The 13,291-nt window shown below is 42.8% G+C and overlaps 1 protein-coding gene across 1 annotated transcript; it reads left to right on the forward strand.

The window, feature by feature from the left end:
- Window positions 1–8,024: 8,024 nt before the first annotated feature.
- On the forward strand, window positions 8,025–13,159 carry chrne (cholinergic receptor, nicotinic, epsilon). The gene is made up of 12 exons (XM_071534851.1): window positions 8,025–8,091; window positions 8,835–8,968; window positions 9,271–9,315; window positions 9,508–9,617; window positions 9,746–9,901; window positions 10,277–10,377; window positions 10,562–10,762; window positions 11,445–11,559; window positions 11,703–11,817; window positions 11,913–12,120; window positions 12,722–12,855; window positions 12,992–13,159. Exons 1-12 carry the CDS (start codon window positions 8,025–8,027, stop codon window positions 13,157–13,159), a joined length of 1,554 nt encoding a protein of 517 aa, XP_071390952.1.
- Window positions 13,160–13,291: the final 132 nt, after the last annotated feature.

The raw sequence follows: 13,291 nt of genomic DNA on the forward strand, positions 1-13,291 counted from the left end.
TTCATTAGTTGGAAGGGAGGGGCTGGTCATGGGGCTTTTATTCTGTGCAACCAATGGAAGAAGGCATTTGAAACAGGCAGCGACTGGAAGGGGAGGCTGGAACCTTGTGAAAACATGTGACACTTTCTGAAAACCTGAAATGTCTGGCCCTACAAAGCCTGTGCCTAAACTCTAATGGATCACTAGTCATTGAGGATGAAATAGGCTGATTCAGTAATACGAATTTAAAAATAGATATAGTTGTTATAATTGGTTTAAATGCAGAAGAATTAACTAGTTTAAAGAAATGTTATTCTTTCTTTGAATTTTATTCGTGATCACTCAAATCTACTTTTAGAGTAGTTAAACCAAACAGAAATAAAAATCAACACATTTCTTCATCAGCGGTCAAGTTACATCCACATTACAGATAAAGAAAATCTGTCAGTGTACTTGGTGGACAATTGTATTCAGTTAATGAAGTCTGGCTGTGGCAAAAAGCAGTCAAAGCTGTTGATTGTTAGCATGACGAATGACACCACAGTGCCATTAGACTTGGCTAAGACATATGGTATGCTTACAGTCTATGTGTGGGTTTGTGTGTGGGTGTTGAGTAGTGGAGAGATACCTTGCCATGGACAGCTATTGGATTTCTCACCATTTTTCTTGTTCTTTAATGAAAAGTTACTCCCCCAAGGGTTTTTATTTTATTTTCAGCAACAAACATGCTTATACATTCACAGTAAAGATACTACAAAGATAGATATCAGTCTAACTGTTACAAGTGGACTGTCAGTGGACTGGCACATGTGATTTTCAAAATGTGGTCTTTGAATATTCCCATACCGCTCTTGACCCCTTACAGCATTAACTCTTCAACGTTCCCATATTAGCTTGAAACCCAAGCATCACTGCATGTGGATATATTTATAACCATAACTCCTACTGACTTCCTTATCAGTCATGCTGAAGAATTGCTGAATAAAATCGGGCGGGGGTGAGGGCAAATTCTTGGCTGAGTTGGCTTTTATGGTTTTGATTTTCACATGACTGTGCTGGGCCACCCACTTAATTGTTTATAGGTGTATATGATTTTTTTTTCTTTTTGGGGCTTTCCCTATGGTCATATAACAGAGATCTGTTCCGTTGCATAATATACAGTATTACTTTGAGGCGACTAGGAATTTAGCCAGATAGGCACATAATAGCCAGCTAATGTTACCAAACAGAAAATTAGCCAGAAGGTGGTCAGTGCTGGTGGCAACCCAAGAACCCACTGGTGGACACCAGCGGTGAGGGAGGCTGTAAAGCTGAAGGAGGCCTTCCACGCCTTGTTGGTACAGGGGACTCCTGACTTAGCAGAGAGATACCAGCAGGCTGCAGCTGCAGCAGCTGCAGAAGCAAAAGTCCTCAGTCCCTCCTGAGCCGCTGAAAAGTTTTGCAGAACCTTTGAGGCCGCTCGAAATAGCCTCTCCAAAACCATTCAGTGACTCAGGAGGGAAAGGCAGTTCTCAGCAGGGGCGGGTAAACACTGACCTCAACTGGGGTCAATGACGGAAGGTGGAAGGAGCACTCCAAAGAACTCCTAAATCCGACTTTGGAGGCATTGCTGGATGATTCCCATCTCCTTGGTAGAGGTCACTGGGGTAGTTAAAACCTTTTCAGAGGCAAGGTGCTGGGGGTGGACAAGATTCATCCTGAAATGAAATGCTGAAGGCTCTGGATATTGTTGGTGGGCTGTCGCCCTGTTTGTGATATTCACAGACAGGATATCAAGGCACAGCTGAGGTCTGGAGAATCTCCAGTTTGGTGACATTAAGGTGGCATCTCTGATGTTTGCAGATGATGTCATCCTTCTGGATTCATCAGGCCGTGATCTCTGATGTGCACTGGAGTGGACTGCAGCTGAGTGTGATGCAGCTGGGATGAGGATCAGCACCTCTAAGTCTGAGGCCATGGTTCTCTCCCACAAAAATGTGGCTTGTTATATTCAGGTGAGGGGGGAGGAACTGCCCTAAGTGGAGAAATTCAGGTATCTTGGGGTCTTTTTCACAAGTGAGGGTAATAGGGATCATGAGATTGACCGTCTCTTAGGTGTGTCGGCTACAGGGCGTTGTAACAGACCACGGTAGTCAAGAGAGAGCAGAGCCACAAAGCAAAGCTCCTGATTTACCAGTCGATCTTCGTTCCAACCCTCACCTATGGCCACATGTTGTGGGTAGTGAGCAAAAGAATAAGATTGCTGATGCAGGTGGCCTAAATGAGGTTTGGCTGGCCTCACTCTTCGTGATAGGATAAGGAGTTCAGCAATATGGAAGGACTTCAGTCCTGAACTCCTCCGCTTTGAGAGGAGCCAGTTGAGTTGGTTCAGACAACTGGCAAGGATGCCCCCCGGGCGCCTCCTCTTGAAGGTGCACTGCGCACAATCGTCTGGGATGAGAACCAGGGCAGACCCAGGACAAGCTGGGGGGACTACATCTCCTAGCTGGCCTGGGAGTGCCTTGGGATCCTCCAGGAGGAAATGAGGGAAATTGCTCGGGAAAGGACATCTGGGCCGCTCTGCTCTGCCCTGTTACCACCCTGTCCCTGGCCCGGATAAGTGGCTAGCAAAATACTCTTGCTTACTCTTGCTCTGATGTTTTTATTTGCCCATGCTGGACAGATCTAGCCCCTCCTCCATTTCTGAGCTCTGACTGACCGTGAGACACATTATTGGCCTTCTGGAGGCTCCAGTTACCTCAAAGGAGCTCATCTCTGTTTCCCCAACTGTATAATTAGAAGTACATCACATACCGTGGGACACACATGGCACATTCCGAAAATGAGTCTGTTCCCCTTGTCACTTTAAGGTGACAGTACTTACATGACTTATTTTAATAGTTAATTGAGCCTCTGGGTTTGAAATATTGGTAAAACACCATAGACACTGTAAACTGTATAGTTTTAAATCACTTATCTAGCATGATTTGTGTTGGAAATTAATTAAATAAGTTGATGTAGATCAAAAATCCCTGAATCCATGATTTTTGATGTGCACATCAGTGATTGGCGTTATGCAAAACCTAATGCACACTCTTGCTCTCTCTCTCTCTCTCTCTCTCTCTCGCTCTCTCTCTTTCTCACACACACACACACACGCGCACACACACACACACACACACACACATTCTGTGCATACACATGGACAAAGGACAAATATGCAAAGTCAGCATAACTTTGAAAATGTGCCACCAGTAGTTCCCCTCATGAAAAAACAACCGTAGTAATCCTAAATATAATTTAGAGGGATATGATACAAATATCACAGTAAAACTATGTATCATATCCTATAGGAATCTTATAGGAATATTGTTGTGATACCATAAGCAGCATAAGCTAAACTCACTATTGCCTAAACTGGAATTTGTCACCATGGCAGACTTTCAAGACCTATTCTCTCTAAGGTCTATTCATGGTTTGTAAGTGATTCTTATAGTATTTCTAGCAGGAATAAATACCTCTATAGTATATGTTACTGTCATCACCGCTGCTAGTTATTGTCTAATGATGATGATTATTGTGGACGACCCAAGTGTGACTTAAAGTCCTAGTTTAGCGCTTCCCAACTGCTGTGTAATCCGAGCTATGGATAGCGACAGCTGGGGGAGAGAGGCGAGGGGTCAGAAATACCTCTACCTTTCTCTCTCTTACTCTCTTTCAAAGTTTATACTGAAATATAGTGTAGTAGAAAGAACAGCGTGATGGCAGCTCGTTGCTTCTGGACATTTCTGGGAGTTATAATGATTCTCGGGACTTTACTGGTGCAGGGTAAGTTGCGCAGTCGCAAACTCTTGGCACTTCTTCATGCATTGGCTTGCTGCCTCCATATCTATCAAAATCGTCTCTGTCTGTCGTGTGTTGGTGTTTTCAGTGTGACTGCCAGCTGTACGGTACGGCAGAGTAGACTAATTTTTCTGTATTTCAATCTTCCTAAAAACCTTTTCAACACTTGGACAAACATTCTGCCTTAACTAAAATCAAATGTACTTGTCAAATATCAACTTTATGTTTAGAGATATGCGTCAACATCTACAAAACAAATGTCCAAAAATAATGTACATGTAGCCTAGTGTATGTATATGTAGATGATATCCATTCAAAACATATTTTGAGGCTGAAAATACATTTTCCTTCTGCTGACAGCATATATCTGAAAGTATACCCAACATACATATATACCCAACAGAATTATTGGCTGAGTTGGCTTTTGTGCACCTCTGATTTTCACATGACACCCACTTATTTGTTTAAAGGTGTGTATGATTTTTTTTTATTCTTGCTTGCAAGGTAAACCACCAGCCTGCTCATATAACTGCAGTTTTAACTATAACTGCTGATGCTTTGTTGACAGGGATTACCCTTTTTGTAAGATATATACAGTATGTATGATATACATTATTAGCTTCATAAGACTGGGAATCTAGTCAGATAGCCTGAGCCCATCTCCTTGGCAGAGGTCACTGGGGTAGTTAGAAACCTTATGTTAAGTAGAAGTGTGCACATCCAATCCACATTGGGCTCAGGTGCAGGATAAAGTCAAAACTCACAGATGTGAGTAGTTAGAAACCTTCTCAGTGGCATAGTGTTGGGGCTGGACAAGATTTGCCCTGAAATGCTGAAGGCTCTGGATACTGTTGGGCTGTCACGGTTGACATTTCTTCAATATCGTATCATGTGGATTTTGGCAACAGTGCCATGGTCCCCATTTTCAAAAAAGCGGGCCAGAAGGTATGTTCCAACTATCAAGGAATCGCACAGTCCCGCTTCCCTGGGAAAGCCTATGTCAAGGTGCTGGAAAGGAGATTCAGGACGATTATCGAACTTCAGATCCTGAAGGAACAATGCAGATCCCGGCCTGATCATGGAAAAGTGGACCATAAAAAAAACCTTGCATCTCCAAAATGTCAACTTTTCAGGAAGTAAGAAAAGGAACTAATTCTTGCTTGCAAGGTATTAATTTTAGCTTGTTGATGGCTTGTTGATGTCCATCATTCATTTTTGAATTTAGCCAATGGGTTTTAAAAAGGTTTCATGAACCCAAGGGGTCGTAGAATTTTCTCAATCCATAGAGAACCATGTTATACTTAAAATGCAGTTAAATTAAGAGAATCACCAAAACTGAGTTATGAGGTTCTGAGGTTCTATGAGGTTACAAAGGCGTGAGGTATCCTGAGGTATCCTGTGGAAGGTGTTGTCGGTGTATTGGGTGCTGGGGCCACTGCTGCAGCCGCTCGGCCCCTAAACACTCGGAGTGATAGCTCTGTTTGCATTCTTGGCATTACGTCAGCCTCGATCAAGGTAGGCATTGGACTCCCACAAGGATGTGCCTTGTCCTTGTTCCTGTTTGTGATATTCACAGACAGGATATCAAGGCACAGCCGAGGTCTGGAGAGTCTCCAGTTTGGTGATATTAAGGTGGCATCTCTGATGTTTGCAGATGATGTCATCCTTCTGGATTCATCAGGCCATGATCTCTGATGTGCACTGGAATGGACTGCAGCTGAGTGTGATGCAGCTGGGATGAGGATCAGCACCTCTAAGGCTGAGGCCATGGTTCTCTCCCACAAAAATGTGGCTTGTCTCATCCATGTGAGGGGAGAGGAACTGCCCTAAGTGGAGAATTTTGGGTATCTTGTGGTCTTATTCACAAGTGAGGGTAATGAGATTGACCGTCTGTTAGGTGCATCAGCTACAAAAATGCAGGCATTGTATCGGACCACAGCGGTGAAGAGAGCACTGAGCCACAAAGCAAAGCTCCTGATTTGCCAGTCAATCTTCATTCCAGCCCTCACCTATGGCCACATGCCGTGGGTAGTGACCAAAAGAATGAGATCATGGATACAAAAATTGTGGATATAAGGCTGAAATGAGGTTTGTCCACAGGGTGGCTGGCCTCACTGGCCTGTCATGAGAGACTGGCTGGCCAATGACAGACAGACTCAAAGCTATTAGTCTACTGCCTGAGTGAGAGGACATGAGGAGGACAGCAAGGCTGTCCAGGGCATCATTCAAGACACACAGCCAACATGGAGGAAAGTTTGTGCATGTAAGCAGTAAGGAATGGAGGGTCTTGTCTGCGCTGCTTAGTGAGGTGAATTTATCAATCATCTCTGCTGTATGCCTGGATCACTGGATTGGCTCTGCCCCATTTTCAGATGAGTCAAAAAAAACTTTGCTTGATGGAGTGTACCTTCATCTCATAATGTGCACTTGGTAAGCAAAATACTCTTGCCCTTCTGCTGTTTTTATTTGCCCATGCTGGACATCCAGCCCCTCCTCCATTTCTGAGCTCTGACTGACCGTGAGACACATTATCGGCCTTCTGGAGGCTCCAGTTACCTCAAAGGAGCTCATCTCTGTTTCCCCAACTGTATATTTAGAAGTACATCACATACTGTGGGACACATATGGCACATTCCATAAATGAGTCTGTTCCCCTTGTCGATGTAAAGTGACACTACTTTTATTACTTACATTACTTATTTTAATAATAGTTAATTGAGTCTCTGGGTTTGAAATAGGTAAAACACCCTAACAGTCTATCTGTACACTTTTAAATCACTTATCAGCATAATTTACTTGTGTTGGAAATGAATTAAATAAGTGAGCTAGTTTAACTTGATGTATGTAGATCAAAATCCATGCACAACGTTACACACACACACACGCTCTGCTGTATGTATTAATACCCTGGTCACATAAGCAGGGCTGCAGGCCCCGTCACCTGTTCACCTTCAGCTGCACCCACGGGTATACGTCTCTGATTCTGATCTCTCTCTCTCTCTCTTTCTCTCTCTCTCTCTCTCTCTCCCTCTCTCTCTCTCTCTCTCTCTCTCTCTCCCTCTCTCACTGTCTATCTCTCTCGCTGTCTATCTCTCTCTCTCTCAACACACACTCTTTCTGTCTCTCTCTTTCACACACAAACACACACACACATTCTGCACATACATACACACAGATGCAGGACAAATATGCAACGCGAGCATAACTGAAAAAACAACGATACTAATCTTAAATATAGTTTAGAAGGATACGATACAAATATCACTGCAAAACTATAACTATGTGTAACACTCTACAGGAATATTATAGAAACATTTTAGTGATACCATGGGAAATAAGTAGACTATCATAAAGTTCCTATAAATGCAATATTGCCTAACCCCTGGAATAAAACACAGTATATCTTGTGCCTATCTGTTCAACACAGCCATTATTTTTGGCATTTTTGAAAAGGCCATTCATGTTTTCCGCAGGGATTTTGGAATACACACCAAATGAAATGCTAAGGTATGGCATACAAAATGACACAAAATGACAACTTTCGGCCTCTATAGTGATTTTTCATTAGGATTTTTTTTTATATGCCCTGCTGTCACTCTTGAGAAGATAAAAACTGTGAAGCTACATTTAGGGTTGAGCGATAATTCAATATTATCGTTTTTCAGTGGAATCATATCGTGATCAAATTTAACATGATTTTGCATACATGAGCCATATCATGATATATATCAATATTGACAAACGTCCTTTTGTAATGTGTTTGCTCAACCATGTGTCACACAAAATAGATACCACTGATCTGATTTTGACAAAACTTGGGGAAATGACCCATCTCATCGCTGCATTCCAGCATTCAAACTGACACTGATTGGACAAAAGGGGAACTACAGTTACAGCTCAGAACATTGTGACATATTTGTTATTTGACTGGCCCAGATGGGGACTTAATCATTTGTAGGGACGACATGTTTTCTGTTGCCTTGTAGTATGTGTAACTGTCACCGATGGTTATTGCCTAATGATGATGATGATGATTATTGTGGACGACCCAAGTGTGACTTAAAGTCCTAGTTTAGCGCTTCCCAACTGCTGTGTAATCCGAGCTATGGATAGCGACAGCTGGGGGAGAGAGGCGAGGGGTCGGAAATAACCTCTACCTTTCTCTCTCTTACTCTCTCTCAAAGTTTATACTGAAATATAGTGTAGTCGAGGAACACAGCATGATGGCAGCCCGTTCCTTTAGGACATTTTGGGGGGTCGTAACTATTCTCGGTACTTTAATGGTGCAGGGTAAGTTGCACAGTTCTCAGTAACTCTTGGCACATCTTCGTAAATTGACTCATCTTCTCTGTCTGTTGTGTGTTTGTTTTCAGTGTGACAACTAGCTCTCTAACCTTTACTGCACTAACCTGTACACCAGAGAGATCTTTCTACATTTAAAACCTCCTTTTCTAAACACTTGTACAATGTATGTGCATGTTGATGATATCCATTCAAAATATATTTTGGCCCCTCAAAGTATATTTCAAATGAAAGACATGCACAAATACATATTTGGCGAGTTTTTACATATTTTGAAACATATCTCAGCAGTTTGAATTGATAGGTGAAACATGTTTTTTGCAATAGGCTATAGAGAGGAGCGGACAGGAATCAGTAGGCTATTGTCATGACAACTGAATTAGTGTGCTGATGTTGATTTTTCAGAGCAAGATAAGCAGGGATGTAATTAGTGAACCCATCCAAACTCAGTATACTGACCTTTTTATGCTGACCTAAATCTTTCTGTTCATAGCACACATCATACTAAGTAGTATCAAACTGATGAAGATGACATGTTACATTATATGAAGATATTTTAAGGAAAGATGAGCATAACATAATGCTTTCCTAAAAGTATAATAGATTTTTGACATATTATTGAGATCAGGTGACTGTTTCACAAGTTTCCCCCCCTCCCCTCATAGGCTACACTTCTTTCAAACACGCATGCACACAAACTCATTCCCTATCTTCTCCCTTCCCTCAAGCAGTGGAGTGTAATGAGGAGTCACAGTTGATCAGCGACCTGTTTAAAGGCTACAACAAGAACATTCGCCCGGTGGAGCGTCCCGAAGACAAGGTGGAGGTTCAGATCAAGCTGACGCTCACTAACCTCATCTCCCTGGTGAGAGCTCTTTCTTCCTCCCTGCTGCAACATTACACACATTAGAAAAACATGCTCAAGGTCCCATGAGCACAGATGATTCCAACAGCTCTATACTGCAAATACACAAGATGCTCTACAAGTTCACACTCATTCACCTAGGAGAACACAATCAATCACCCAGCTGCCCAGAGTTTTTCACATAAGTACGTACGTATGTCAGTATTGTCTGGTTCAAATTTGACTCTGTAACGGTAACTTAGCAATGCATGATCAACACCGACACCTCAGATATTCACGCTACCTCTTCACTTCTACTACAGAATGAAAAGGAGGAGACTCTTACGACCAATGTGTGGATTGAGATTGTGAGTTTTCCCTCTCTCCATTCATGTATTCTTGTTTAGAGTATTTCTTGGCAAAAACCTGGCAAGGCTGATGGTATTCATGTGAATTTTCTTTAAAGGATTCAGCCTCTCTCACTTATTCAGCCCTCTGCTGTGTCCAATTGGTGTGTTTACGTCACTGGTGACTACCCTTCTCTCAAATGTCACCCACAGCAATGGAGTGATTATCGCCTTGCCTGGAACAAAACAAAATATTACGGCATTGAGATTATCCGCGTGCCATACAACACCGTGTGGCTCCCTGACATCGTCCTTGAGAACAAGTAAGTGTGCACTAAGAGTGCCATCCTGCCTCTTTCCCACAGCTTGCAATGCCGTCATGTTGCTTTTCATGCCTGTGTAAAGTCTCAAGTCAACTCTCATGTCTCTTCTTTACCCCCACTATCTGCAGCATCGATGGCAAGTTTGACGTGGCATACTACGCCAATGTGTTGATCTCCAACGATGGCTGGATGTACTGGCTGCCTCCTGCCATCTATCGCAGCACTTGTGCCATTGAGATCACCTACTTCCCCTTTGATTATCAAAACTGCACCCTAGTATTCAGGTACGATACATGATATAATTGAATATCTTCATTTGAATATCATCTTTTAAATCTCTTCTTAAAACATACTTTTATCGTAAGGCCTTTTTATAACCTTTGACTTCTATTCATTTGTGTTGCCTTGCCTGTTATTTTATTCCATATGGCTGGATCTGTTTACCTTACCTTTTAGATTTTTAGTGTTTTATTTTTATTATTATATATTTTTCATTACTTTTACCTGACTGTTCTTTGTTTGTGAAGCACTTTATGACTTTATTTTGTTTGCGAAGCACTTTGTAACTTTGTTTTGAAAAATGCTATATAAATAAAGATTATTATTATGTTCCATTCTATTCAATTTTATTCTATTCTCACTGCTCCTGTCTGCCCCAGGTCCCAGACATACAGTGCCAATGAAGTGGACCTCATCTTGGCTGTTGGAGAAACCAGGGAAACTATTGAGTGGGTGGACATTGACCCTGAGGCCTTCACAGGTGCGTGCATGTCCAACACTCAAACACACAATTTCTGGGTCTATGTGTGTGTGTGTGTGTGTGTGTGTGTGTGTGTGTGTGTGTGTGTGTGTGTGTGCGTGTGTGTGTGTGTGTGTGTGTGTGTGAGGAGTCTTTTTCTTCTACCTACCCTGGCACTCTAGCCTAGCATGTTGTCCCCCTTTAGAGAATGGCGAGTGGGCCATTGTCCATCGTCCAGCCAGGAAGCTGATCAACGCACGTTATTCCCCGGACGACCTGGAGTATCAGGAGATCTTCTTCAACCTGATCATCCAGAGGAAGCCCCTCTTCTACATCATCAACATCATCCTGCCCTGCTCCCTCATCTCCTCCCTGGTTGTACTGGCCTATTTCCTGCCTGCACAAGGTCAGTGGCGTCATTGTTTTATTCCCTAATGCCATTACCACACAGATTAACAAGGTTGGTAAATGGGGTAATATTACAAGGAGTGTCATAGCAGATCCACACTCACATAATATCGTTACACTGTGGACATAAAAAAAGAATTTCTTCTCATTAAATTTGTTTCCACTAAATTCAGACAGTAGCATTTTAGTAATTTAACGTCACTGCCAGAAAAGTACGGGCCAATGTTTAGGGCTAATTCTAAATACTGGCCCAAATATAAAAGGACCAGTGTTTAGAATTAGCCCTAATAAAGGCAGTGATGTACAAGCATTAAAATAAGACCCATTTGAAAGTACAACCTACTCTGAAATTGGACCTGGTACAGTGACTAGGTCTAAGACCAAGTTCAGTATGGAAATGCTGCAATTGCCTGAGAAATTCTAGGGGGAACACTGGCATACCAAGCATCTGGTTGTTTGTGGCTTTGTTTACTATGAGTGACAGAATAGTTGTTTCATCTTGGACCCAATCCCTGTGAAACCAGTTGCTGAACGACTGCATGACATTTGTTTTTTATTCATATGTGTTACCATTGTTTCACTGCACAGTGCCTGGGCACAGAGGATGTGCGCATTTGGTCCCATAATTGTCAGGAGAGCATGGTCCTCCGTTCCCTGACTCTCTGTTGTCCCCTTCACAGCTGGGGGACAGAAGTTGACTGTGTCCATCTCTGTCTTGCTGGCTCAGACTGTCTTCCTCATTCTTATTGCTCAGAAGATCCCTGAGACATCTCTGTCTGTCCCCCTCATCGGCAAGTGAGTCAGTGTGCGCCTGTGTTTCTCCTCTGCATCTCTTTGAGTGACATTTCCCCGCTCTGGATCTCTTCGAGTTCTGCTTTTACATTTTTAATCTGTATGGTCTCATCCTCAACACAGCTCTCCTCTAATGTCTTCCTCAGGTACCTGATCTTTGTCATGTGTGTGACCACGCTCATCGCTACCAATCAAATTGTGGTGCTCAACTTCTCCCTGCGCAGTCCCAGCACTCACACTATGTCCCACACCATCAAACATGTATGTAGATCCTGCGCTATACAGTCAGAAAGCTTTGTCTATTCAAGGGTTAATCGATGTGGACTGACCGTTCTCGCCTTTTCTGTCTCCCTCAGGTGTTTTTGGAGATGGTCCCTCGCTTCCTGGGCATGTCCCCGCTGGTGGATGAGGGCGAGGAGGAGGCGGAGGTGAACGGATTGAGGGAGCGGCGGCGCAGCTCCTTCGGCCTCATGCAGAGGGCAGAGGAATATGTGCTGAAACAACCGCGCAGTGAAATGATGTTTGACAAACAAAGAGAGAGGCATGGTCTCACACGATCGATTGGTAAGAAATCCTCTCCTCTTCAAATTGCTCCTATAGCTCTGTCTTAAAAAACTATAAATGCATTTGTTCCAACCCTTAGATCTTACCAGTCATTACGCCCCAGCCTGATTTTTTTTTTGTATATTTGGTATTTACACATTTCAACTTGACTACTTATTAGTCAGCTAATGTCATAAATTTAGCTGCTCAGTTACTTTTGTGCTATCTACTGCTAAGTGCGGAAGTCTGGCAGTCCAGTAACACATTTAAAAAATAAATAATAATTACCACCCTGCCACTAGTAAATGTAAAAATACACAGGGTGCACTTAGGCCATTTATGTCCTAAATTTGAAAGATTCAGTGTGCTCAATGATAGAGAAGATGTTGTGAAACTCAGGTTTTAAGAATATTTAGCATCAAATCTATTCATATTTCCCTACACTACCCACATATTCTGTTTATCACATGGTTATTATGCCGTGTGTGTGTATTTCATATATCAGTAGTGCATAGAGACACACACCTTCTAGCCCCATTGGAGTGACTATGTGGCCATCTCTGCCCCAGCTAATGCAGCGGCATGGCATGGCGTCTAACTGCAGCCGTCTCCTTCCCTCTAGTGGATGACATAGATGTCAGCTGCACAGCCAACCTGTATAAGAGCTTGGCCCAAGCTGCACCCGAGATCAAGCAATGTGTGGATGCCTGTAACTTCATTGCTGAGAGCACAAGACAACAAAACGATACTGGATCTGTAAGTGTAACTTTCTAACTGCCTAGACATTAGCTTTTAGGCAATTTGAAATTAAATTCAAATCTCTCAAACAATAGATACAATTTAAGGGTGATTTTTTTTGTACCTTCTCTCTTCCGCCTTTATTTCCAATTAGGAAATGGAAAGCTGGGTACTGATTGGAAAGATGATTGACAAGGTGTGTTTCTGGGCCGCCATGCTCCTCTTCACCATTGGCACAGTGGGGATCTTCCTAACAGGACACTTCAACCAGGCGCCAGACTCTCCCTTTCCTGGGCAGAGCAAAAGATACGTCCCGAGTTAAAAAGCCTTCAGCACTCCCAAAATCTCACCAAGGGTCGCTGGTGTCTATAAGAGTTAGCGGTCTTGCTCTTTTCCTCTCAGGCTACGATTCAGGGTTGAGTTAAGTCCGTGCAGCAGGGAATTAATACCAAAT

This window comes from Centroberyx affinis, unplaced genomic scaffold, assembly GCF_046629955.1.
Source record: "Centroberyx affinis isolate AG114_WGS23_722 - 3 ecotype Tasmania unplaced genomic scaffold, CSIRO-AGI_Caff_v1 ptg002635l_1, whole genome shotgun sequence".
In the NCBI taxonomy this organism is placed as follows: domain Eukaryota; kingdom Metazoa; phylum Chordata; class Actinopteri; order Beryciformes; family Berycidae; genus Centroberyx; species Centroberyx affinis.